The 19,114-nt window shown below is 52.5% G+C and overlaps 2 protein-coding genes across 7 annotated transcripts in view; one reads left to right on the top strand and one right to left on the bottom strand.

Moving 5' to 3' along the window:
- MED27 (mediator complex subunit 27) overlaps positions 1-18,201 on the bottom strand; it is a 141,133-nt gene extending 122,932 nt beyond the window's left edge. The window contains exon 1 of the mRNA XM_013193940.3: positions 18,122-18,201. Coding sequence (XP_013049394.2) covers positions 18,122-18,186 — 65 coding nt within the window. The 5' untranslated portion in view covers positions 18,187-18,201. The remainder of the gene's footprint in view (positions 1-18,121) is intronic.
- Positions 1-19,114, top strand: part of NTNG2 (netrin G2) — a 46,353-nt gene that overhangs the window by 688 nt on the left and 26,551 nt on the right. For all 6 annotated transcript variants that reach the window (XM_048054084.2, XM_066980887.1, XM_066980888.1 and 3 more), the window contains exon 2: positions 2,164-3,282. In XM_048054084.2, the coding sequence (XP_047910041.2) occupies positions 3,070-3,282 (213 nt within the window). In that variant the 5' untranslated portion in view covers positions 2,164-3,069. The remainder of the gene's footprint in view (positions 1-2,163; positions 3,283-19,114) is intronic.

Raw genomic sequence — 19,114 nt, 5'->3', positions numbered from 1 at the left:
GCTCGGAGACTCGCGGCTCCGAGGCGTACAGCTCGGAGACTTACAGGTCTTTCTGCTGGGAGCACGGGGCTGCTCCTCGGAGCTTTGCAACGCCGGTCGTGCAGCCCAAGCTCCCCTCGCAGCGCTCGCAGAGCGGGCATTCCCCAGCCCCGCTGGTCGAGGGGCAGGGGAAGGCTGACCGGGGAAAAGAAGGGACAAAAACTCTCAGCTCGGTCCCCACGGGGAGAAGAGAGGCTCGGCTTGATTTCTAAGGCAACTTCTGAAACCAAAAACTCCTTCACCGAGTTTACTTCGTCCCTAATTCCAGGGCAGCTCAGTTGTTGCTGTGCTGTTCTCTTGTGTTCAGTTGGGTGTTAATCCAATAATAATTAAAAAAAAAAGAACCAGCTAAGTCAAGATACAATCTAATTTTGTGGTTTTAATACCCTGGCTATCAGTCCCTTGTGATTGCTGTGTACTCTTCAAAGACAACAAAGAGCATTAATTCTATTTGTTCCCATGAACTGCAGTTTCTTAATAATATCAGGTGAAGATTTATTTTGTGAGGATCAGACCAAACCAAGCAGGGCAAAACCTTCAGCTCAGAAAGTCTCTCCCCCGTCGGTGGTGTGCTGACTTACTTCAGAGCACCGTCGTGCTACTATTTCTGCAAAGGGACTGTAACGTTTAAGTGTTGCATCGCAGACTTCCCAGGGAGCCAGCACGCCTGTTTGATTGACTGACTGTAAATTCCCAGGCAAATTATTTCCCTGGGAATCTGCAACATTTAGCAAGCATAACAAGAAACTAGTAGATATTATAGATCCTTTCTTCCCGGGTTCTTCCCTGACAGCCATTCAAGCGCAAGATATGGTTTTACAGCTATGAAAATAGATCCATAAACTTAACAGCACTGGAGTCCTCATTAAAACTCCTGCTTGTTTTATACACAACACTGAAGCCTCACGCGCTCTGATGTTATTAGGCACTTGGCTGTGACCAGTTTGGTGTAATAATTAGGAACTGACTTATTATAACTGAAAAGACAGCTCTGATGTCAGCGGGACTTATAAACACTGTGTCACACCGTTTTATTATTTTTACTACATTTACTCATAATGTAAAAATAGCAGCCAGTCTATTCTTTGGGAGTTTATTCGGGTCCAACGCAGCTATAATAGGCTCTTCTTTGAGAGCTAGCGATGAAGCATGAGAGATAGCTTGTCTTTTCTGAACTCATTCATCTCAATCAGAAATCTTTCAACTAAAAAGGGGGGAAAGGGAGATGGCAGCACAGCAACATGAATCCCCCAAACATGGATCAATGCATCTGTTAACCTGCCGTTTCTGAGCTTTAGTAACTGAGCTTTATGAGAAAGCAAATGCTAGGCATGCTGTTGAAGCAGGCACCTCCAAATTCTGGGAGAAAAGTTGGGGAATCCAATAGAAAGAGAATTAGCCAGAGCTGAATTTCTGTTCTGGATGCATGCCTCCCACCTCCTCTTATGAGATTTCTCTCCGGGATCTAATGCTGAGAGAGGGTTTGACTCTCCCTTTTCAGTTCTTTGTCATTTTGTTTTGTAATTACTTAAGATTTTTATAGCTCTATTGGAAAGACAACAAAATTGCAGAATTGTTGTTTTAACCTGAAATGAATACTGGGAAGGTCATTGCTCTTTGTATTAGGTGAACCTTAAATGTTATTAGAACTTTAAATTGTTTTTTATTAAATGTTATTGTTCAGATAAATCATATGTGGGAATGCTGGACAATGTATCTGTCTCCCCAGCTGTCTTATTTATTTGCTTATCTTTTTAAGACATTCAATTTATCTGTCTGTCCCTGGTCTGTCTGCATATTCTCCATCTTCTAATGACCTACAGCTACTCCTTGATATTATTTGAAGACCCATTAGAGCTATTGTTGTCCAGCTGCTGTTAAAATCAGATACCTTAAATGGGGCAGCACTCCTTCCAATCTCCCAAACAGCAGAAGAGCCATAAGCATCTTACTATGGATTTCTTTTTATTAAAGTTGTATATCTCCCTTTTACAAAAAACTGGCCTGCATCTTGGGAAGCCCGGCCGAGGTCTGTATTTCCCAGGGGACCCATGTTCTTACAGGTCTTGTTGCTCCAACTGCACCCCCCTTTCCCCAGCTAATTTGTCTTTCAATTTGTTGCAGGTGCAGCCTGCTAATGAACTCCCCCTTTGCCCTGATCATGCAAGAGGAACGAGACCTCAGGTAGCAGCATGACTTGGAGCTGAAGGCTTGGGAACTCAATGCTCCGTCGCCAAAAGGCACAGTCAGACAAACCTCCGTACGCCAGCGCCTCACCACTGCTGCAAGGAGCAGAGGGAGAAGCAGCGAGGACAGCACTGCTCCCACCGATGCGCTGAGCACCCAGCAGCCTGCTCAGACCCCTGCAGATGTCGCCCCCCGACACGGTAACGCCGATGCCATCACCTTCTGGGAGAAGGGGAGGTTAGCCCCATAGAGCCTCTCCTGCCAGAGCCGTACTGACGACCAGATGCTGTAGTTATCTCACATACTAATGTTCAAAAGCCCCAATAATTATTTCAAGCAGACCCCGGGTTAAGGCACTTTACCCAGCGACGCATCTGCAGCAGACAAGAAGGTTGAGGAAAACCTGATCCAGCACCATCTCGCAGCCTCTCCAATTTACTGCTATCAAATTTCATCAGCGACTCAGAACTTGATCTTTCTATTGATTGACTGGAGTCACCTCTAGATATTTTCATGCTGATTTGGAAGCCCTTTCATACAATAAAAGCAGAAAAAATGAGGTTAAGGAAGACTTTTGACCACTGAACAGCAATTCCAGCCAAAACTTTCCGAATCGAGTAATTTGCAAAGTTGGCTTCTGCGCCGAGAGAAACTCTCTGTGCCTGAACACGGCACACAAAGTGGGATCGTTCCTGTCCTCACCTTGATCTCCTTGGACTGGATCAGCTTTAGATGAGGAGTTTCCATGCTGATCCTGAGAGCAACCCCTAGCCCAGTAGCTGCCTTCCTCAGGACTCTTGGCACTGCCCCTGCCCTGGGATCCCGCACTCGGCCGCAGCTGCCATGCTGTACCTGCTCGCTCTCCTTCTGCACCGTCTCCCCTTGGCCATGGGACAGTATGACATTTGCAAGTCCTGGGTGACCACAGACGATGGCCCGTCATGGGAGTTTTACGCTTGTCAGCCCAAGGCCATGCGGATGAAGGATTATGTGACAGTGAGAGTGGATCCAGCAGGCATCACCTGTGGGGACCCTCCGGAGCGGTTCTGCACCCACGTAAGTATTTCCCTCCTTGTTTGATGCACTGTAAGAGGCTCTGCTTGTAGGTGGCCAGGCACAGCGTCCTGCTGAGGTGCTGCTGGAGGAATATTCCCGCTCAGGGTGGCAACACTGGCTGCCGCCTTGAGCTCCCAGTCTCCAAATCTGGGAGACGGGAAAAGTTGTCCCTGCGCATCTTGGTGCTGCACGAGGGGGGGGCCCGTGAGCGGGGACGGGGCAGTGCACCAAGGGGCGGGTGAGGAGCTGGGGAGGGCTGAGGGGCAGAAAGACAAGAGCTGTTCTTGGTCTGAGTTTCAGAAGCACAGCTGCCAGCAGCAGCAGCCCGAGCTGCTCTGAGAGCACACACCCACATGGTGAAATGTGTGGTGGGTTCGCCAGTCCCACACCAAAAGGCTGCGGAGTCCAGGGGCCTCCCTGCCGGTAATGCCCGCACCAGGGCTGTGCCAGAGGTGGGCGCTTTGTCTCGGTGTGAGAGTAAGGGCCAGGACAGCAGAGGCCACGGGGAGCTCAGGGTCAGCTGGTCTGGCACCACGACTTTCCCCAAAGTCCCTGAAAACGCAGCTCTCCCTTCCTTCTGGTCTCAGTGTGAGAAGACTTTGTGGACAGACACTTGCCCTTGTAGTTAAAATCTTTAACTTATTTTCCCTTAAATATTAATCATTGCATTTCATTCCGTGCACCACAAAGCTCAGCAGGAGCATTTGATTTATAATTCACAAGGCTTTATGTTGTTAAAAAGAGTTCAGGGGTCAAAGCAGAGAGCAAACCAGCATGGCTGCAGCATCCTCTGCCCCGTGGCAGCGGTGCAGGGCACAGCAACAAAGGCAGCCCCTGTTGATGGGACTTCCACTGAGCAAGGAGCAGCTTCTAAAGTACGCCACCCTACTAGCTGCAATGAGAATGGGTGTTCTCATCTAAGTCAGCAAGAGAGAGAAAGGAGTCCCAGTTTCTATTGCCTGCTCTAACCAGAATTGGGTATCCCATGCCTCAGTTTCCCACCTGGAGAACACCCTGGGCCTAAGCAGCTCGGGGCTTCTCTTGAAAATCCAAGAGAAAAAAAGCACTGCTTTGGTGCATCAAAAGACACCAAGCATTTGAGACCATCACGACATGACACCACTATTTACCCCATTCTCTCCAGCCTACCGGGGTGGGGGGCTCATTAGAGCCAGAACTGTTTTCACTAATTCCAGATAAGCAGCAGCTTTTCTCTTTAAAAGATCATTTGAAAGAAAAGATCAAGCCAAAGGTTGCAAATAAAACAGTTAACTATTGATAAGGCGCTCTGGAGTCCCATTTATCTGGCTGGCTGCAGAAGGATTAGAAGGTGAACAACAGATTGCATTCTGCTAAATTCACGGCTGCTATTTGCAAATGCTCCCTGGCTGACGGGGCGCTGGGCTCCAGCTCCACTGCCCTCCGAGGAAGTAAAAGATACCAACAGAAATCAGCTCTGTGCATCTCTTGCTTCAGTCAATACTGAGCTAAAATCTTTCTATTCTGGGCACCAGCAGCGTTTCCCCGTAGCGTACGCCTGCCATGTGCTGTAACACTTGCAAACACCACGTACGTCCCTGAATGAGCATTGCACAAATGCAGAACATGGATTTGCCTTCCTGTCCCTGCCTGACCCCGGCGGGAGCACGCCCGGCCCAGCCTTTGTCTGGCAGCACAGAAACGGTCCTCCCCAGCAAAATCCCTGATAAATTCCCTGGCGGAGACACGAACTCAAAACAGAAACAACACGCTGCGTGCTATTTTTCAGATTTTTTTGGATAGGTTTATGAAATCCCACCTTATTTATTGCCTCGTCTCCCACATCTCACACCAGTGCTGCCCTCTCCGGAGGATTACAGTTTCTAAAATGAAGCCAATGAACTCCAGCACTGCTGAGCCCCCCCAGCATTTAGTGCGCAGAGTAGGAGATGGGGTGAAATCCATGCCTCAGGAATTGTGCGCGTGGAGGCCGTCAAGGTACATTTTCAGGGCCCTTGTCACGGAGAAGGGCACACGGCCACTTACTGCTGAGCATCCCCTTACGGTCGGCGTAAGGTGGAATCAGCAAGAAGCGGCCTCTCCATCACGGGCCCTGGGTGGTGACTTGACACCTATTGACATGCAGAGAGGCACGCAGCGTCCGCAGCGGATGTGAGCGGACTTGTGCTAGCCCTGCGCAGGGGAAGCGCTGGACAAAAATCAATGCCGCTGCCCGCCGATCATTGCGACCTCAGAGCCTGGTCCTTGCCGCGAGGAGAAGGTCGCAGCTTGCACAGACCCAGTGGGTCAGCGGTGGGCTCCCACCTGAGCCCCTCACTGCCAGCCCGCCCCGATGCCTTTCCCTGTCCCATTACCCTTTCTCTTCAGGTTTTAATTATTTTCACTTAACAGGTGGGTCCTCAAACAAGCCCAGCTTTCCAACAGAGAGGCTCTTACAGTGGCTATATTGCTTTCTTAGGTGTCTTTCAAAACAGCAGGGTACTGCCCGTGAAGTTAAGCATTACTAAGAATTAAGCCCAGCCCGGCAGGACGCCTGCGCTGCTCAGACAACTGAAATCAAAGTTAAAGACACGCAGACGTCCCTGGGTGCTGGAGGTGGGCCATGATCCTGCACACAGCATCGCTGGATGAAGGTGCAGAGCCCTGCTTGGGCATCGGCAGCAGGGCCAGGACCCCACGAGCACCTCCTGCGAGGCTCTGACCTTCCAGGCTGCGCCCATGCCCCGGAGGCTTTGCACAGCCCAAAGGATCACACACACACATTACAGTTTTACCAACTCACAGCAGCCCTCGGAGTTCTGCAGAAGGAGGCGCCTGGGGGATTGCAGGAATCATTGGGAGGGTTGTCTTTTCTCAGTTTTACAGCAATTTCTAGTCACATCTGGCTGCTCCGTTCTGGCTGTGCAGCGTTTTGCTGCCTATTAAAGCCCCGAGTTTTTGCTTTTTTCCACACTCTCGAGCCGTCTCCTATCCATGTCAGTGCCCTTCTGGCAGGGTTACCTGAAAAATGAATTGTACTTTCCCTTCTGGCAGGGCAGGGGGGAGCGGTGGGAGCAGGAAGACAGATGGATGAGCAAATAAAAGCCTGAACGATCTGAAAGCAGGACCGAAGACTAACAGGGAACAATAGGGAACGGGGCTTTTAACCGAGGCTGCCGAGGGGAGGGGGAAAACTTCAAAGACCCAGGCCAGGGCACAAAGCAGTGAAATGCAGATTTCAAACCAGATTTCAAACCAGATTTCAAATGGGAGGTGCTGGCCAGAGGGGCCCAGCCAGGAGCCAGGGGCACACAGGGCTGGGGATGCGGACGTGGTGCAGGAAGGTGGCCCAGCCCCGGCGCTGAGCTGTTCCCCGTTGCTGAAGCACTTTGACACCGAGCAGGGGCCTTGGAGAATTTCGCTGTCCAAGCTTTGGCACTTCGCACACCTGATAAAAACTGACCCACAGGTTTTGTGGGCAATTTACATACAGGGCAGGTGGCGGGGAGCGAGCAAACGTCACAGCCACGTTCCCTGTCCCAAAGGGGCTGGCAGCTCACCGGCTTTCCAAATCATTACAGCAAAGGTGAGGGGAATGAGCAGAGGTGTCGGGAGCTGGCTGCCTGCAAGGCAGCGGCCACCACGGTGGTTCTGCTGCTCCTTAACACCCTGCCAAGAGCTGCCTGCAGCCCTCGGGATCGGAGCTTTTTTTTTTTTTTCCAGAGGTGTCGAGACAGTATTTCTTGTTCAGACAATGCTCTTTGATGCAGGGCCGAGCTCTTAGCCCATATTGATGGGTCAGGGGTATTTTTATTTAGCGTCAGCATTGTTTCATCAGCTAATAGAGCTTGTTGATTTTGGCACGGGTACATGAAAGGAAAAGGCTTTATTTATTCATTATGCATTCAGCCAAATTTGATGTTTAGTTTAATTCTTAGCTAAACTTTCTGAATGGCGTGGGTTTATAAGGCTTGTGCTAAAGAGCTATTTCTCTTCTGAGACCAGCTGCTAGCATAGGAAAAAGCAGACAAACTTTTAGGCACAGAAGTCCTTTTCCCTAGGCTCTTAGCCTGTGTCACATGCTGCTCCACCTGGCAGCATCTTCACACCCTTGTTTAGGTACAAACGGATGACTGTGGGTCTGGGGGGGGGGGATTAAAATGAAATTCAAAGTTTTTAAAGAAAGAAGGAAAATGGAATTGCTTCACAGATGCTCTTCCAACGGCATTTGTAGAGATGCAGCCTGACCTGGTGGTTAAAGGATGGATTCATCCCTGCTGGTAGCCCAGGCAGTGACAAGATACGCAGACCTTCCCCAGCCTGGGGGGCAAAGCGCGAGGGGTCCTCAGCCTTGTGACCACCCTGAGACTCGAGGCCACCCTTTGGGCTGAGCAGAGCCCATACATGAGTCAAATCCTTTCTAAGAAGAGGGGATGTCCTCCCTCCTTGAATGAATCAGCAGCACCCACAGTTGACTGCAACCCCAGCCCTGGCCGTAGCAGGGGGCTGGGTGCCAGAGCTCCCCGCTGCCCTTCCTGGCAGGAGCTACGTGGCACTGGGGACAATTACTTTGCCTTTATGCCAACATTCAGCAGCACAAGAAGCCCACTCTCAGCTGTCAAAATGCCGCTGACAACTCAGTCAGGGACAGAAAGCCTCATCTTTCTTTCCACATCTGTGAGGTGCTAACAGACCTGATCCCCCACCAACCCTCCAGAACAGACGTGATGCCTGGAAAAGCCTCCTCTTTCCTTTGAGTAGCGCCTGGAAAAGCCAACTTGATGCCATTTGCATCAGGATGAAGGTTTCCTAATTCACCAAATGCATCCCTTGCAGCATTGCTTTCCAGCATGGGAGAAAGGGCTGGGGTCTTTTGGATATATTCCACCCCCCACCCCCCCCCACAAATCTCTTCTCAGCACCAGGGCTGCTGCAGAAAACACAATCCAAAGTCAAGACCAGTGGCTCCGTGCCCTTGGGGCCAGACCCTTGCATTGCATGTTATTAGCTGCTCAGCAAATTGCACGCCACCACTCTCCTACCACAGAGGCTACTCGAGTGCAGCAGGATCTCGGCGTTATAAAAGCAGAGGCTTTACAGAAAATGAGAGAATACAGCTCGGTTTTAAATTAGAGAGTGCTGAGCAAACGGGATTTCCACTCACAGTCCGTGGCAATTTCCTTAAATGCCCAGTTCGGGATTCATCTCGTTGCAAAGTGGGATATTGCTCTCCTAACAAGAATCGCTTCAACTCGCTGATGGAAAAGGCTCAGCAACAGAAATCAAGCTGTCAAGTAGATTTAATTGGTACAGTGAACAGAAAGTTTACCCCCACCTTAAGAGATGAGAAAGAAACTGCTCTTACAAAAAGCTTTGCTCTTCAGTGGGGACAGCATCCAGATGGAAAAAAACAGAGAGCAGTGACTCCAAAGGCTTGCTGGGGAGCAGCTCCTCCAGCATCTGTGGCCCTCACTCATCCACCAGCTCCACGCACAGCAGTTTTCCATGAGCAACTTTTGAAGCTAAGAGATTCAGGGAAGTCCCTCTTACTTATTTTTAATCTGTGTTGTATTCTGTAGCATAGATATGATCTCCTTCAGGCCCTGACACTTAGTGGGAAGGACCGCTCTTCTACCACCGTCTGGTTTCCATAAGTGCATGCAACAGCAAAAGCAGAGTAAAGGATGCAGGAGCCCTGATAGGAGATGGGTGGGTGCAGGGGTGTTCACCACCAAGCTGTCCTGCTCCTATAAAGGCTCTGGGGGTATCTGCACCCCCATTTGAGGGCTGCAGCAGTGCCTCTGTTCTACTCATCTTCTCCCCCCCCCCCCCCCCCCCCCACCAAGTCCTGCCCTCCCCCATTCAAACTATCTGGGCCTCTCTCAGAGAATAAAATATTAATAGCAGCATAGCAAGCCTCTCTGCAAAGGCTGCATGTATTGAGCTTGCAAGGCGCTCAAGCTTTTAGAGAGCAGGACACTTTTCCTACTTCCTAAGCATTTTCTTCGTCCTGAATCAATAATGCACTCCGAGTCCAGCAAACAGGTCGCTGCTGCTGCGCTGCTCCTGGTAGGGGCCGCATCTGCACTCAGGTGCTCTTCTGTAGCGAGACACGGGGCTTAAACTGGCAGAGGAGGGATGGGGCAGGATCCAGGCAGCTTAATTTGTGGACAAGCTTTTGGGAAGTGCCCCGGGAAGAGCAAAGCTTGCAGCTCTTGGGTACAGAACGTCCAGGTTTGGAGGCGAGCTAAAAAGCAGTCAATGGGATTAAACCTCTGCATCCCTGAACGTGTGCCCACATTTGCTGGCCGAGGGGCGCCTGCTTCATCAGCTCCTGATCCCGCTGGCTGATCCCAGCCTCTAGGTCACCCCTTAATCTGCAAACTGGCAAAAGGAGCAGTGCCATAGCACAGCCCCACCCCGACGGCAGGGCGGGCACGGAGGTGAGGCCAGCGGAGAGGGGTTGGGGTTACAGCAGCTCATTGGGGGATTACCAGTTCCGAATGAAGGAGCTGCTCAAAAATTATGACATGGGAGGCCAGGCTGCACGCGATGCGTGGATGTGCCCAGCACAGACAAGATTATCTGCTTAGGAGTGGAATTTTCCACGTGGTGCTTAACCCTCGCATCGCCCCCAGATGGGCTGCACACGCATTTTTGGGCCAGGGCGATCCAGCAGCAGAGGCTGGGCTGCTGCTCCGAGGCACCCCGGGGCTGTGGAAATGTAAGCACTGCTCTGAAGGCAGCCCTGCCAGTGCCCTGCTGGGGTCCTGCTGGGAGAGGTCACCCTTAGACTGGGCTGATTTCAGCCTGGTGCTTAAAGTTTGTCCTGTCACCGGATTTTTTTTTGACCATTTTGTCTGTGCCTGAGCAGTGCCGGCTGTGCCGCGAGGATGGGGAGGTGACTGGGATCAGTCCTTGTGCATGATGGGCACCAGCTGCCTTCTCCCTTTGCAGAGGGGAGGACTCCTGCAAAGACTGCACGATCTATGACACAGGGATCCGTGCAGACCCTTCCCCTGTGGAGGTACCAAGCAGGTTACAGAGAAAGTTTCAGAGACAGCATGGGGCAAGAGCTGAGGTTTCCTTGACCCCTACATCAAGATTGGGTCAAGGAGCCACCACTCTGATGCTCAGCTGCTGGTACCTGGGACTTTCAAAAGCTCCTGTCAAAGCCAGAACCTGCTCCTTAAACCTTTCCCTGCCTCGGTTTCCCCACCAGAGAATGGGATGTTGCATTGGTACTCCCCAACCCAGCCACTCACGCATTTCACCATGGCTGGTGGAGCAACAGGAGCAGCTACTCCTGGAGAAGGGCACAGTGCTGAGCAAAATATGGTGAAATATGCACAAGATGCTTCTCGAATTCAGAAACAGACCGGAGAGGGGGAAGGGGAACAGCAGCCAGCAAAGCACAGGTTGCATCTCCTCTCTTGCAGAGAGATGGGCCCAAGGGAGCGCGAGAGCCTTGAACGAGCAGCATGCTGTTCGGTGAATGAGTATCTGCTTCAGGCCAAAGGAAAGAGGCAAAAAGAAAAGCGAAATGTCTTGCTGAGCGCGTACCGGCGTGCGCCTACTAAGAGCCATGCGGCGAAGCCAGCGGTGCGTGTTCTGCTGACTCACGGTATCCTGAATCCAGCAGGCAGGCAGAGCATGTCCTAACACCCCGTGAAGAGGGGTGACCTTGCACTCAGACAACCTCCGATCCGGGAGGAATAGAAAGAAAGGGAGAGAGCAATCAATCCCCCAAACCACTGCGAGATGGAGGGGGGAGTAAGAGTGACATTCGGCTGAGCCAGAATTAGCAACAGATCTGTGGAGGGACCCCATTTCCACCCTATTAATAATTCATCCCAGCTCTGCCTTTACCTGCTAATAAACAGGAAACAGCTTGTTAGTGAGGACGTTCTTCTCCCCTTTTGCTTTCTCTGCCCTAATAAGAGCCCCTTGCAGATGGCTGGGGGAAGGGAGGCAGCGAGGGAAGGGCACAGGAGCGAGCAAACATCCCTGCGAGCCCACGCGCCGCTCCCCATCCCTGCAAGGCTCCGTTCCCCAGAGCTCCCTGCCTCCAAAACGGAGCCAGCTTTCCCCTGCAGAGGTGAAGCTGCTAAATAATCCACCACTTAATCACAGACGCCTTGCCAGAATCTGCCTACACGCACGGGCCACTTAAAAGCATCTCTTCAGAGGGTCAGCACGGAGAGGGAAGCGATGCGCAGGGCTCCGTGCCCAGCTCGGGGCACACCCGCAGGGTGCAGGGATGAGGGCTTTGCTGCGAGCGTTCCCAAGCTCCCAGGCTTCTGGACTATCAAATAGACACGTAACTTCACCGAGTGGCATTTAGGAGAAACAGGCAAACACACATCTTGAAGAAAGCTGTTCAGGTTTCATTCCGAAAAGGCGCGTTTTACATTCGGAGCACCCCCAGCATCCCCACAGCCCAATTTTGCGGCAAACGTGGCCCCATCCAGGGACCCCTCCCTGCCAACACACCAAGAATCCCAAAACAGCGCAGGCAAATACTTCTGAAATGTTTGCTGGATTCAGTACAAAGCCTCACATCACAGCAAAAGCCCACATAAGCACCAGGGATAGGGTAACCAGTGCAAGAGGAACTCAGGCAGCTCAGAGTGGTCTCGTCACGCACCCTGCAGCTCCCTGCGTCCCTCCCATGTCCCCCAGCTTTGCAGCTCCCTCTGCATCCATCTGCCTGATTTCTGGCCGTGTTGTTGCAGACACATGAGCAGGGTCCGTCCAAGACCAAGGGACCCTCCAGCTTCTCAGCTGGACCAGGAGTTGGCCAGGAGAAACCACTCACAGCCTCTAAACCCCCCCCGTGGCAGGGACAGACACCAAACCGCAGCGTCCCTTCTATTTCACAGCCAGTGCCACATCCACCCCAGCTGGGGACGGTGATCCTGAGCACCAGGACACAGCGCAGGGCACTTGGCAGCCTGCAGGGAGCTGAGAAACCCCGTCCCTGCTGGGGCCACCTCCAGCTCCCGGGGCACCGGGCTCAGCCACCACTGAGGGAGGCGCAGACCTTGGCCCTGCACAAGCAGGGACCCGGCCGGCGCTTCGCTCCGGAGGTATTTCTGCTCAATTATTTCCATGCTCCCAGCCATCTCCGCCGCTGAGTTATGCCACTTGCCAGCTGTTGGAAATAATCGCTGTAAATTAATTACGGATGTTTCACCCCTCTGATCCCTCCCAGCCCCCACGAATAGAGTGAAAATTAATTGTCAGCAACTATTTCCAGTTCTCTGGGAGTCCCATCCTGGCCACTGGCAGGTTATGGTTTATGCCCCGAAGCATGAGATTTAATTACCCACGAACGTTAGTTTTGATCATAAAAATCACCTCGTCTTTTCATAAATCCCGACAGAGCAGTTGACCCATGGGGTCAAGAGCAACAAGAGCTAAAATGCCCGGCGATGGCTTTAGGACAAGCCCGCCTGTTCTCCCACGTAAACGGGATTCTGGTCAGGAAACAGAGTTGCTTCCTGGAGCAGGTATTGGAAGAAATACCAGGAAAGTCTCCTGATCCACTCATATCGCAGCGTGGTGACAATTCGTGTTGCAGAAGGCAGGTCTCACTGTGTCAGAGCAGAGGATGGAGCCGCTCGTCACCTGGGCTGGGACGGGGACCGCATCCTGCCTGCTCGGCGCAGGCTGGCAGCTGCAGGGAGCAGCGTGGGGCAGCGGGGCCGCTAATCCCGGGATTAACCCAGGGAACTCATCTGAGCGTAAAGGAGAGAAACAGAAAAACAAATGCACTGAAACAACCCCTCCAGTTTTATCCTGCAACCTGCCAGCCAGACAAACCCAACGCTGCGCTCTGCGGGGAGAAGCCACAAAATAAAACTTCGGGCGTCTGGATGCCGAGAGCCAGGGACAGAGCAAGTGCTGTCACCGTCACTGCCCGAAATCTTCCCCAGCAGGAGCTGTGCTGTGAGCACGGGGGCTGCTCCAGCCGTGCTCCCGGCCATCTGCTGCCCCACGGGGCCACCGCATGGCGGGGACCCTGTCCCCCAGGGGTACCGGTGACAGACAGGCTGCGCAGGGGAGGGGGCTGCAGGACACCTGCGGGGAGCACGGCGGGAGCAGTAGCAGGGATCAGGTGCACGCAAGGATTTTGCCAATGCAGTTGTTTTGCAGGGTCTGATGGAAATTTGAGACGAACCCGAGCGCTTTGTTGCTGTGTGAGGCAACGCGGGGACTTTGTGAACCTAATCAGCTAATCTTTAAGCTGAAAACCAAGGCAGGGTCGTAGGTGCACTGCAGGAAGCGGAAAGACCTTGGGATGCACCTGAGAGCTCCTTAAGACGTCTGGAGCAGGGCGAGCACCGGGAGAGGATTGTCACCTGGTGGGTGGAGGTGACATTCAGTGCTCCCTGGAGGGAGGTTTTTGTGCTGCTTTTCCTCATTGAAATCCCTCCAGCAACCACCCAGCTCAAAGGCCAGCGAAACGCTGATCCCTCGCAGGGTTGTTTTGCCCTGGATGACGCGTGCTGCTCACAAAACCTGATAAATGCTCGCTGAAGGAGGGGAAGCACCACGCCATCCCTGCCCAACGCAGCCCCCCTGCCTCCTGCCTGCACCCCAGCCGTGTCAGGGCCGGTTGTTGCTGATGGCACACAAAGGTCAAGGCATTCTCCTGGCTGCTGGGTGAATCTGTCTGCTAAGTAGCAGTCCCATTTGCAAAGTCTGCAGGGGGTTGGATCGGGTTCCTCGGGACTTTTAACGCTGGCAGCTGTTGAGGGGGTGACCCAGCTGCCCAACCATCACCAGCTCTTGCAGAACACCCTGGAAACATCTAAGGTCTGAGTTCTTGGGGAAAACACTACAGAAGGAAGGACACAAGGGAAACCTGCACAACAGTATGGGTCTTTGTGCCCAAGAAATGCATTTAATTCCTTCTCCTTGGATAAAATATCTTCCTACAGAAAAACCAACATTTCTTCACCCCAGCTAAAAACAAAGTTTTGATTTCTGAAGCTACTCCAAACTGACGTGACACCGCTCATCTTCTTGTGATTGGGATTAAAACCAGGTCGATCCCAGGGTGACCTGGGCTCTAGGAGAAGCCTTGACCTGAGCTATAGGATCTCACCAGGCAGAGGAGACCTGGGGAAACAGCACAGCTCCACGGGGTCCCCAGGCCAAGACACCAGCTGAGCAGCTCACAGGGGTTCTGACAGCAGTGGTTAGCATCTTTGGCCAAGCAGTACAAACTTCCACATTGTCCCCTTATTTTTCACCGCTCAAACCTTTATTTTTTCCTTTAACATTACTAATATTTTTATTATTTTTCTTCATTGTGCAGCTAGCGATTGTAATTTCTTTCCAGCTTTTCCTTTGGCATGGGGACCTACTGAAGGCTGCAGTTTTATTTCTGTGCAGCTTTCTCCATTCACAACAGATGTCTAGTTTGTTTAAAATATTCAACAGCTTAATGATTAATCAAGTAATTTCACCTACAAAAATATATAATTTTATGCTATGAGGCTTAAAAATGGCATTATCTGCCAGGAAAAAAAGCAAAACAACTTTGTGCACTCATTAAGAGCCCTGGGAACCAGCTGGGCTTTGTGAAACTGGGCTTTTAGTGCGCCTGTTTTCCCCGTTCCCTCTCCCCCCAGCAAGGTGGGGGGGGCAGCTTACCTACAGCACCCTGGATTCCTGTCATCGTGCCTTGTCAGAGGGAGCTTGCTGCCCAAGAAATCCTCCCTCAAGGACCAAACCCCCGCTGTCACCTTCAGAAGCGCCCTCGTGCAGCATTTCTGCTGAGCGCCGAGAGGAGGTGAAACCCAAGGGTGCATCTGCAAACACCAGCACGGGACATTTCCAGACATGTCACCCTCCCGGGGACATTTTCCCCATGCCGTCACAGTCTTGCTGTGATGTCGTTTATTACAGCAACTTGTCCTCAGCTAGGATTTTACCGCTTGCCCCAGGGCTTCGCCCATTTGGGCTGAGCTTGGGCTCAGCAAGGCTGCAACACTTTTTGGCGCACCCACAAGAAAAGAGCAACCAGAAGAGCATGCTGGAGAACTGCAACATTTAGTTGCCATGAGGACATTCACGACTGATTTAATAGCTTGAGACTAAGTGAACTGTTTTATTTTAAGCTCCCTGGGACCAAGTTTCCCTGGCTAATGCATCCTGACTTTTAGATTGAAGACGTAAATATCTTGAGACTTTGGACAGATTCTTTGGAGGACACATGGCTTGGATAAGGAAACCAGATTCTAAAATAATACCTGGAATTGTTTCAACAGTGCTATAACTGATCTTACCAGGACCAAGGGAGCAGCCAAAGAGTGGCCATCTGTTTCCGCTCCCCCCTGCCCTCCCGGCTGACTTCAAACCACCCCACCGGCAGCAAACGCATTGAGCATCCCGAGGAGGAAGGACATTTCAATAAGCCCAAAACCAAAAAGGAACATTTCATTTTAGCAGAGGAAGCCATAGTGACGTGACTCACTTGGTGGCTTTTGAGGCTCTTGCCCACCTTTCAGCGCTGTCACTTAGAGGTTATTTTCACGTTTGCCCTGTTAAAACTCAGCAGATCTCAAGCCATATGCCACTCCGGAGCACCGGGGTGCTTAAAGACATCCTTGGGCTTGCTGAGCTGTGCACGTTTACAGGTTTGTGCGTAAAGGAGCCACCAGGGATCATGAGCCTCCAGTTCCCTGATCCCTGAGACAGGCATATGGGAGACAGGCAGGGTTTTGGCCCTGCTTCCTCCTGCTCTCAGCCTGCCAGCCCGCACCAGGAGGCATGCCTGGCTGTGGTGCCGGGCCAGCTCCATCCATCCCTGCAGGTGGGACACCAGGAGGGGCCTTGAATTTGTCAGACTCGGCTGCTTCCCCTCAGTGCTCCTGGGAAACCTCTCCCACCTCCCACCCTGGCCACCCTTTACAGCTGCAGGTACCGCTCTCACGCATCCCCTCTGCTCTGGGTAGTGTTTTATCATCGTGGTTTGGTTGCAAAGCTCTTCCCTCGTGTAGTTCACCCACTGGTTAAGGAAGCCTCCAAAATCATCCGCAATAGAAGCAACATCCCTAGCCCTGAGGATGGGCCTGGTCAGCACAGCCACGCTGGGGACAGCTCAGGCAGCAAATACTCGGTGGAGATTCATCCCCTACCTGCTTGGGTGCTTTGGCAGCCCTGACGGCTGCTGCACGCAATGAAAGGAAGCCACACCAGCAAGGGCACCCCTGAGCAGTATCACGAATTTACTGGGGAGCCTTCTGCTCTGCCCCGCAGGCGGTTCCCCCACCAGCCCCACACCACAACGCCGCACTGCTGTGCCTTTCTTCAGACATGAAAACAGAGCTCCAGGACGGCCTTTTCAGGGTTGTCCTATTAAGCCATTTGTACGACCGCATTTGTAGCAGAACCATACTGCAACACAATATGTTGCCTCAGCACAGGAAAATGCACTCAAAGCCCCCATAGCTTCAGCTGATGGGGATTTTTCATCCTCTTCCATCAGCAGCCACTGTAAAGCTGTGCTAAGAGGCAGCTACATCCCCCAGCAGGAAGCTGTGTCTCATTAGCAGAGGTAAACAATTCCTCTGAACGTGACGAGTCAGGAGAGCATATTAAATATGTCAATACCTTATTTTTTTTTTTTTAAATCTCTGCTCCAGTGCGGCATGCTGCAGCAGGAGAGGCCCCCCAGCACCCCAGCTGGCATCTGCCCTTGCTCAGGACATCTTCCTTTGGGAAGGGAGCACCAGGCAGGTGCCCTCACCCCGCGACCTGACCCACCCATGCAGGTCTGAGCACATCATCCATGCCCCTCATTCACTTGGTACAGCTGCAGGTGAAAAATAACCGAACACCCACCGAAGCATCCATCCAGTGCCCTCCCTGCTCAGGGGGATGTGCATGCACCGCACCAGGGCTCAGCAGCTCCGGCCACAGCCCCTTCCTCTCCCCGCACACACAGGAGATGGCAAAAGCCACACGTCACTGCAGTTGGGGTTGTGTCAGGAGGTTGAGCTCATGTTGGAAGCTGTACAAGTTTTGTTGCTTTTCACCCCCTGGTTTCTGCTGCTTTCCCTGGCAGCTTAGCACACGCATGCAGCAAGGCACGCTTTATTTACAGGAGCCCCCACCCGCCCCCCCAGCCACTGCTTCATCCCTCGCAGAGCAGCCTGGTGCTCACGTACAAATCAGCTGCTCGCTGTTTTTGCTCGTGGAGCTGCCTTACTTACAGCACGCTACCCAAACGCTGCTCAGAAGACAGAATTATTTATGCCCTCAGGAGCTTTTCTAGGCTTCTCGGCGCTGTGGCCTCCGCTCGCTTGTACCCAGCACGCCTCTGAGACGTGGGGAGGCCAAAAGCCCATTTTACAGATGCAGAGTGGAGACAGCCCTAGGCAGTTCCTGGTGGGTTTGGTAGCCCAGCTGGAGATGGCAAACCCCAGATTTTCCAAAGTACTTCACATTATACATCAGCATCCGTGTTCAAGGCACAGCCCCAGTCCCCACATTGCACCCATGAGTACCCATTTGTGGAAGCCGGGTCTCCCCTCCTCTGCCTTGCCCAGGGTCTTCGTAGGGTACCATAAATCAGACCACAAGCACTTTCATCAGCTTTGCAGGTCAGAGCAAGCCCCTGGCACAGGATCAATGTGCATAAGCAGCCTCTCCCCAGGCTTCCCCTGCTCACAGCACCAGGGATGTCCCAGCCCCAGGACACAGCCAGCCTGCCACGGTCCCTGCACCTCGCAGGGTTTAAACCTCTGGTACCATCATCAGCACAGCTCCTGCATGCAGCACTCTTTGCTCCAGACCACCCACAAAGCATTCAGAAACAAAACCATAAAACAACTCTCGGTCTTACCTTACTGCTGTGCTCAGGACAGCCAGACCTTGCACCCCTGCAGGCTGCTCACCTCCAAGCATCATCCCTGAGCAGCTCCAGCTGCTTTATCATCTCCTCTTATCACCTCCTCGGTGCCAGGTGGCTCTGCCTCTGTGGTGAGGGGCCCGGCCACAGCTGAGCCTGGTGCCGTACCAGGCCCTCTCCCTCCCCATCCTCTGGGGTTGGGTTCTGGGAGTGACAGTATGAGGCAAAGATGCTTTGTATGCAACAAAGATTTGCAGTGTGAAGCCATGCAGGGCTTTTCAGGGGTCAGAATCTGAAAAATATACCTGCTATAACACATCCCTGCATCATCCCCGAGGCAGGCCTGACCCACACCACTCCACCCTGCAGACAGGGGCTGCAGGGCAGGACAAACCCCAGCTTGTAATGAAGAGTTTTAACACACACACACACACACGAGCAATGCACCCATCAGCACAGACAACCCTGTTATTGAGCTGAAAAATCACCAGAAATGGTTATCGCGTCAGGCTGACTGGGTGCAGCCCAGAGCGTGCCTGCACCACTTGTCCCCAAGGCCAGCATACTGTCCTGGGGCAGCCTGGGGGGTTCAGCAGAGACACCACAAGAACAAACTTCTGTTCTCTGCCTTACATCCCAGTCCCGTCCCAGCTCAGGGCACAGGGAAATGGGGCTTTCCCCCTCCAGCAGTGCTGGGCCCCGCTCAGAGAGCCTGGGGAATGGTGTCTCACCGGCCTGGTCAGTGTCAGGAGCTGGTGGAGGCATGGAGGCTGTGTCTGGGGATTGAGACGTTCCCTCTTTCTGAGCAAGCAGGCGTGAATGTGGCTTTCCACGGGCTTGTAACTCGGCCAAGCTGAAGTGAAGTTTCTCAGAGACAGTCTCAGGGAAAATGCTTTCTATGAAAATTGCCCCTGTGCCAAATTGAAGGGCCCTTTCCCAAAGGGCCTTTCAGAGGAAACAACTCAGCTATTCTAATGGCAAAGGCAA

Source organism: Anser cygnoides, chromosome 20, assembly GCF_040182565.1.
Source record: "Anser cygnoides isolate HZ-2024a breed goose chromosome 20, Taihu_goose_T2T_genome, whole genome shotgun sequence".
NCBI lineage: Eukaryota > Metazoa > Chordata > Aves > Anseriformes > Anatidae > Anser > Anser cygnoides.
The sequence above is the reverse complement of the archived record's forward strand: the minus strand, read 5'-3'. Positions and strand labels throughout refer to the sequence as shown.